At 44.1% G+C, this 7,646-nt stretch overlaps 1 protein-coding gene across 1 annotated transcript in view; it reads right to left on the bottom strand.

Annotated features, from left to right (window-relative positions):
- Positions 1 to 529: 529 nt before the first annotated feature.
- Positions 530 to 7,646, bottom strand: part of ZCCHC7 (zinc finger CCHC-type containing 7) — a 120,719-nt gene continuing 113,602 nt past the window's right edge. Inside the window, exons 8-10 of the mRNA XM_009280644.1 lie at positions 7,047 to 7,142; positions 1,756 to 1,873; positions 530 to 1,299 (exon numbers count right to left, since the gene is read on the bottom strand). Coding sequence (XP_009278919.1) covers positions 854 to 1,299; positions 1,756 to 1,873; positions 7,047 to 7,142 — 660 coding nt within the window. The 3' untranslated portion in view covers positions 530 to 853. The remainder of the gene's footprint in view (positions 1,300 to 1,755; positions 1,874 to 7,046; positions 7,143 to 7,646) is intronic.

The raw sequence follows: 7,646 nt of genomic DNA on the forward strand, positions 1-7,646 counted from the left end.
TATTAAATTTTAGCACAGTATGTCTGGAATCAAATACATTTTTCATACTCTGCTATCTTTTCTCCAGAAACAACTTCCACATCAAGGGGAACACGGACATATTTAATTCCAGATGTAAACTCTGTTCCATTTCTCAGCTGCTTTCTCCTGCCGTGCTGACTAGTTGGCAAAGACAGAATGGGCTCGCACAGGGCTCGCCTGTGCTCAGCACCGAAAGCCGTGGCACTGAGGGTGATGGATCCACAACACCACATTGGAGCGCAAGGGGGGAGACTGTCATGTCCCAAAGTGCACGGCAACGACTTCACAGCATCTTCCAGGAGGGACAGAAGTGAAAAAGTGCCCAGCTGCACTGTGGAGATGATTGAGTGGCTGCGGAGAACGTGCTGTACATCCATGTCCCCAGCCTGCAGCCTGACTCCTCCAAATATGAGAGTCTCTCCAGCGTCAGTTCCAAAGGCATTGTGCTCCCTAGCTGCAGATCCTGCTCCGACAGGCAGAGCAACATCTCACCAGTGAAGAAACAAAACCTACCAAACCCAGCATGGCTCCCTTCCCTCCCCACTCCCCCCCCCAAAGCAAAGAAAATAAACTTACAGCCTATTCTGGGACTGCTGAAAAGTACAGCCATTCCAGGCACAAGCACTGAGTGCTGCCCGTCAAGTGGACAGTTCACGACAGACAGCACTCCCTTTCAGGAACAGAGATGGACATTAGATGTGTGACTGGTGCCTGGGCATGCCCGCCCGGGTTCAGGGACGGACTCAAATTCAGTGTGCTAAGAGAGGGACAAAAATAAACAGAAGGCAGAGCCGGAGCCAGTAAATGCCGGTGCTACCTATCTACTTCCTCATCACCAGGATTTCTGTTTGGACTTCTTCCTCCTCTGTTTTATGAGGAATAAATTCTCATTGATATCAGTACTAGCGCCTTTCTGCTTTTTCCATTTCTTCTTCCTTTTAGCACCTTCCAGAGGCTCCTGCACATACGCAGTCTTGCTGCCTGAGAATGCCTGGAAAATGGACTTGTGATGGATTTTGCTGCCCTTGCATGCCTGCCTTTTACACCCTCTAGGTAAGTCTTCCTCCATCTTGTGGCCAATTTCAACATCACTTCTGTGTTTCTCTTTGGGTTTCTCTGCCCGGGACATCTTCATCTTTTTGTGACACTCGCCATCTTTGTTATGTTTCCCGTGTTCTTTCCAAGGCTTGCTCTTTTTCTTATGGCTGTGGCCCCCATGTTTTTCTTCCTGCCATGGTGTCTCTGACTGTTCTGGCAGAAGGCCGGCTTCCTGTAGTTCTGTAAAACAGAGCGGTTTATTTCAATACCCATGCAGAAAACCTAAAACCTAGTGCCCAAGCCATCACAGCTTTCCTTATGTATGAAGTTAGTTAGGAAAAAAACTCTCTGATAGATATTTCTTAGTGTTTTTTTTCTGTCAACAGACTAGAATCTTAACAAATTACAGTTTAATCCTTTTCCTGCTAGTTTATAGCATTTTTAATGTCAGTTAATTTTTTAGAATTAAAATATCTGACAACACCCACCCAGTGGCTTTGACACAATAAATTTCCATGATAGACACAGATGAGTAAAGTCACAAATCTTTTACTACCGTTAGACTATCTGTTCAAATCCCTGTAGCTTTTCCCAACACGTGAAAATAATCCCACTATATTTCTAAATGCAGCAAGCACAGAACAAAGTATTTCAAAGAACTGAAAGGCAGGAGGGATCTCCCAAAATATACTGTACCTGCAACCTTTCTTTTTAATCTGTTTGCTCTTCTCTTGATATCGTATTCATCATCGTAGTAGTAGATGAATGGAGAAGTAGGGAACATGCCCCCATGCATCCGCTTTTCTGAGCACTCCTGCAAAACACATTTCAAGTCACTAGATGTGGCTGAGTTGCAATTCTCCTGGAAGGGAAATGGGTCAGATTCTGCAGGTGCTGGCCTGTACTTGTGGAGGATGTGGCCAGCAATTCTTTAAACACTGATAAGTTTATTACCATCCAATAATCCTTGTGTACACAGAAAAACATGCATTAGATGAGCCAAGCTGCAGTCCTCTTGCAGCAAATGGAAGGAATCCCATGTCTTCCCGCAGTTACCACACACCTGTAGCACTGATACAAGCGGAGGACTAGAAGCAGGTGAGCACTGCAAACAGCTGTTGGATCTGGGGAACAGGGCTGTCCTGCCAAGTCCTGTCCCCCCACACCTGCTTTCGCTGCTTCTCACTGCCCCCTCTGGTCTCCCAGCACAACCACATGCCCGGTCTCCTCAAAAGACAAATATTTCTAATTGCAGGTGAGGTCTTTTAACCTGGATCATTTGGGGTGAAAGTATGTGCAGAAATGTGGCAGACTCAAAGGGTGGGGTGAGCTGAGGGAAGGAGCGGGCAGCGATGAGGAGTCAGGGGCAGCATCCTCCCCACACAGCCCATCTGCAGCCACAATGGTGTGTCTGATTGTATGCATTTTTCTCACAGATACAAAACAAAAGCAAATCCTGAAGGAGACTGCTGTGCTAGCTCATCAGATTGCAGGGAAGAGGAAGAGAGCCCCAAAGAGTCGGCTGAGGTGAGGAGAGGGCTGGCTCTTGCATCACATGCATGTCACCCTATTTCCTAAACACTTCATTCAGGAATGTGAATTTTTTCACTGCTGTACACAAAGTTTTAGCAATGTCTTGCAAGCCAGGCTAACTGGGATGCTTCCTATGATTCTATCTTTTCTTTCAGGGTACCATGTGATATTAACTGATGCTTTCTTCTACTTGTAAATTTCTTGTTAACTGTTGTGCTTTGCAACATCATCTTTCTACTTCTTGGACACTGCCCAAATCTAATGAGCTCTGGGCCTTGCTGTTGTCAAGAAACTGTCAGGAGCTTTCGCTCCCCCCGATGTCTCCACAACAAGGGAAGCAGCTTTCCTTCTTGTGTTTGCTATTTCTACCACTCAGTGCCACCTCTAGCACCCCCCTTCCCTGTGTGTCCTCCTACCCTATCTTTTTTAAAGGCAGAGTACATCAAATATGCATTTCAGATGTATTTCATATTTCTCAGCTTGTATTTGGTCTTTGCTTGGCTGAAATTAAATGAAGAATCAGGTTATTCTCTGTGGTGTCCTCCAAAAGGATACCGTTAGGTTGTGTGACAACTGGCTTGTCTCCACGTACATGGAGGAGCGCAGACGAGCAATGGCAGCTTGTAGCTGGAGCCTACCCAAGTCTGAGGGCTCAGCCTTACCCCACTGTGAAATCAAGCTGAAAGGGAGCTAGGAGGGGGCATGCGAGTCCATCCGTTGCCTGAGACCATTCTCAGTAGCTATTCATCTGAGATAGGCGTATCCTGGAAGACGGACCAGATTTCACACTGAACACCTTAAACAGCCAGCTATTGCCCTACAAAGAAACCTCCTCTCTCACCCTTCCTGGGTCCTCCATCTACCTCCCTCAGATTTAAGAGGAGAGAAAAGCATAACAGAGAAACGACACTTCAGATACCTGTGTTTCACATGAGTGAAACCTAAGAGTGGCCTTTAGGCAGGGCACAAAGCTGCCTGCCTATCTGGAATAAATGAAAGAAAATATCATCCCTGAACATTGCCGAAGAAATTACTGAAAACAAAATAGATTGGCTTTACACAGGAGTATGCAAAGACACATTTATCTTTCTGTGATACCTGTGAAATGTACTGCTTGACATCCCGCATCAAATCTAGGGCTTGCTCTGCAGGCGTGTGGCCCGTTCATTATTTTTCTTTTGTTAATATGCTGACAGAGAAGCCTTAGTGAATGAAATGCACATGCCACCCAAATCGGTGCTCCTCTTTTCCTCTTTATCTCCACTACATTGATAAATCAGGTCAGCAATGTCCAACATGCACTTGGCTATATCCTTTCCTCTCAAGTAAGCTGCCACTGCTGCCGTACACTGTGTACTACTAAATACTCTTGGGACAGTCTTCAGCGCTGGAGGTATCGTACAGAGGATGGAAAGCAGAGCCTGCTACCAACCTGCAGGAGGAATTTTCTATGTGATTGGCATACTGGGATGTGAATGCAAGGCACATCTGCAGATACCCTACAGTTCCTTATCCCTGCTGCCTTTAGAACTTGCTGCAGCCTGAATAATGCAGTGGGCTGTCGCTCATTAACTTGCCCTTCCTCTTAACTTTCCTACGGGGATGCTGCTTAAAATGAGCACATCTTTGTTATGGACCCTAAGAGACAATGTTTTGGATGTGTGGACTGCTATGAAATGAACTGTGATGTGAAGTCTACTAAAGAAAATAAGATTTCTTGTCCTTATTAAATCCTTAGTTTACATAAAATTATGACTGTCTTAATAAACAATACAGCAAATTCAGGAAACATAACTGCCAGGCGTTGGAACCTCTGACAGTTTATGTCTTAACTATTTCCATTTCTACAAACAAGAAGAAGTGACCCGCAATGACCTCCTTACTGGAACTGCACAGTTAACTCTGGGATTTAGCAAGTTTTTTGCTCTTGCCTCTGTTTTTGGGAAAGGTCTCCCTAGACCTCTAGCAAAGAAAAGGAATTTCAGGTGTTCCTAAACTACATCAAATGGTAACATGAAAGGAAACAGACTGCAGTGGGAAGCACTGATTATGGTGCATCTATACAAAACCAACCCCAGCCTTTTCTTCTTGGTCAGTTTGTTATTCCTCTGCTTTAACCGCTCAAAAAAAGGCAATAGAGCAGGGTTCCTGAGGTATAGAAATGGGAAAAATGTTAAGAGATGCTTGTCATCACAAGTGATTTTTACCCGCTTAAAAATACTTGCATTTAAAAAACCCCCCTCAATAAACCCCCCTCTTTTTCCGCCCCTTAAATTATAGGCAGATCTTTCAAGCTGTAACAGAGCTGCTCACCGCATGAGCTTAGGCACTGATTACGACCTCAGTTTTCTTAGCCAGTGAGAGCTGCAAATCTCAGATGCATTGCCTGTCCAGCTGGGTCGCTGTAAAGATGCACATGCAGGCCACGGGTCCAATTTCCTCTGCCATTCTTGGATAGAAGTTTTAGTGATTTGAGGGCAAATACTTAGTTATCATTACATAATCCTATGTGTGTCCTGGATGTTTTCTGTATGCATATAGAAAGATCTGGTGAGTATTTCTGCCCTTCTGTGTTGTTTTTGACTTCTCCATTTTCATTCAGTCATTGCTCAGGCTATTTCTGCTTGTTGTATGCTAGTAAAAATACTATCTTATCTTCTTTAACTTTGATAGCCATAAAGTGTTGTCCTTGAGTCACTTTACTCCCTTACTGATTTATACAGTTTCTACCATTTTCTATCCAAGTAATTACTATCAGCTCCTCCCACATATTTAATAATTATTTTTACAGCAGCCTTATTTGTATCTGTGAATGGCTGCCTCCCTCGAATGCCATTTTTTGACAGTTTAGTAAAAGGTTCCTTATCCATTGCCAGCAATCAGTCTCACTTCTTCTTCAATCCTGTCACTTCAGTTTTTATTGTATATGCTCATTTTAGTGTCTATATTACTGTCAGGGGCTTTATTCTGGTTTTGTTTAGCAGGATCAGTTTCAATGCTGCTTTCATAGGTTTTATCAGCTCTAGTCCCAAACAGCAGGGAGAACAAGCTAGTTCACATGACTGTATCGCTGAGGTCTCACACCGCTGCCGCATAAGTAGCTGTGTCTCGAGCAGATGTCTTGCAGGTGAAGCCAAGGATTTGGACTCCTGTACCACAGCCAAGGCAGTGCCTGTACTTCTGCCGTGCCAGGGGTGACACCAGGCTGCTGGCACACACTCGTCTCTTACTGCGCTTGGATTGCAACAGCTGCTTATTTCCTGCGCCTTCCAACCTGCCTGTGCAGGCAGCAGTGTGTCCTGGACGTACGCGATGGCCTCAACACACCACTCGAAGAGAAAAATCTTCACTTGTCTCCAAAGACAACTTGGCATTAAAAATCTTCCGTTTATCTTTCAGCTCTGCCATGAGAAGATCCCAGCAAACCTGCCCTACCTGTCCCACTATTCCCCACAGGGATTAACTATTTAGCTGAAAACAGCAGCAAGCTTTTAAAGGTACATCTTCAGTAGTTGTAGGAGTCAACACACAGAGCACACAGGAGAGAAGGAAGGAATTTGCTGGGAATTTGCTCTCTCTAAGCTGTAGGAAACTATAAACTTAACTCATCCAGCGCACGAGTACCATTCATTTTCTAGAATACTTGTGGCTTCTGGACTTATTCCATAAAAGAAAAGAACTAACATTTGTTTGGTGTTGATGTTTGCAGGTAGACAGGGGGCTGAAAAAGGTGATAAACATCAGCAAGCCATCTGCTGATGCTAGAAGATGTAGCACACCTCCAGTTTTTACTGAAGCCACTTAAGGATCATGATGTCCTCCTTTACCAGGCTGTGTACCTTACAGAAGGATGATGTCAAACTTAATTCAGATGTTGAATTAAACTAAGAAACTACAAATAAGGATCATCAAAAGCAGGCAGAAATGGAAAATCCCTAAAACGGACATTCAAATTGTTGGGCTGATTGTGGTGAAAAACCTTACATCATGTTGAACATGGTAGTAAGGCACTAATGTTTCATCCCATGAGCACGGGAAAAGAAAGACAGAAAGAAAAGAAAGAAAAGAAAGAAAAGAAAGAAAAGAAAAAAAAGAAGGAAAAGCAAGCAAGCAAGCTCCGTTCAGCAACTGCCTGTTTTCCAATGAACGTTCACTCTCTCAGGCAGTCTCATTTTGATTTAAGATTTAAAAAACAAATCAATAAACCTGCCAAGGAGAGATAGTAATGTTTCTTTTCCTCCGAATCTTTAAATTAGATGGGTAAGATCACTTTATACATTGGCCTCCACTGATTGCAGCAGTGCTGCGAAGTCACAAACATTTCATTAGAGTGGCCCTTCGTAGAGCATTAGTTTGACTCTTCCAGCTCTTTTCTCCAACCACACACCATGGCAGAGATGAATTTCTACTCCAAGGATATACTCAACACTGAGCCAGAGACTGCTGAGACTTACATATCCAAAATGTCCTTTCCGGGAACAGTTGTAGCAGTACACTAAAGCAGAGCGCTCAGAATGAGAACCGGCCGCCTTGATTGGTCCTGGCTTTGTCTGAAAGATGGAAATAGGCAAGAATTAGATCTGCCAGTATTCTGAATGCTGAATTAAAAATAAATTCAAATTACATAAATATAATTTTATTATGCTTAAATCAATACATTCCTGCTTGCTGTTGGAATATTAATTTGAAAAAGAAGCAAGTGGCTCATATTACTGTAATTTTGCAGAGCAAGGTTCAGCCTGAGCATCACAAATGAGGTGGGAAGAGGCATCCCCAGTATCTATTCCACCTGGCCATGGTATTTCAGCTCTGAATACAAGAAAATAGGCTGCTGATTTATCTCTCTCCCCTCCTCCATGTCTCTCAGCCCCCTCCCCCTCTCACAGATGCCCCACCATCCCCTGGGACAGACAGGGCCATCAGATATTGCATCCACCAGCTGGATAGGCACATTTGTGTATAGCTTAAAGCAATATGGCAAAGATCCGATGGAGATATGGGGCCTTCACCCGCTGCATTCCCAAGCCTACACCCGCTTCCAACAGCAGTGCCCA

This window comes from Aptenodytes forsteri, unplaced genomic scaffold, assembly GCF_000699145.1.
Source record: "Aptenodytes forsteri isolate BGI_AS27 unplaced genomic scaffold, ASM69914v1 Scaffold203, whole genome shotgun sequence".
Classification (NCBI taxonomy): Eukaryota; Metazoa; Chordata; class Aves; order Sphenisciformes; family Spheniscidae; genus Aptenodytes; species Aptenodytes forsteri.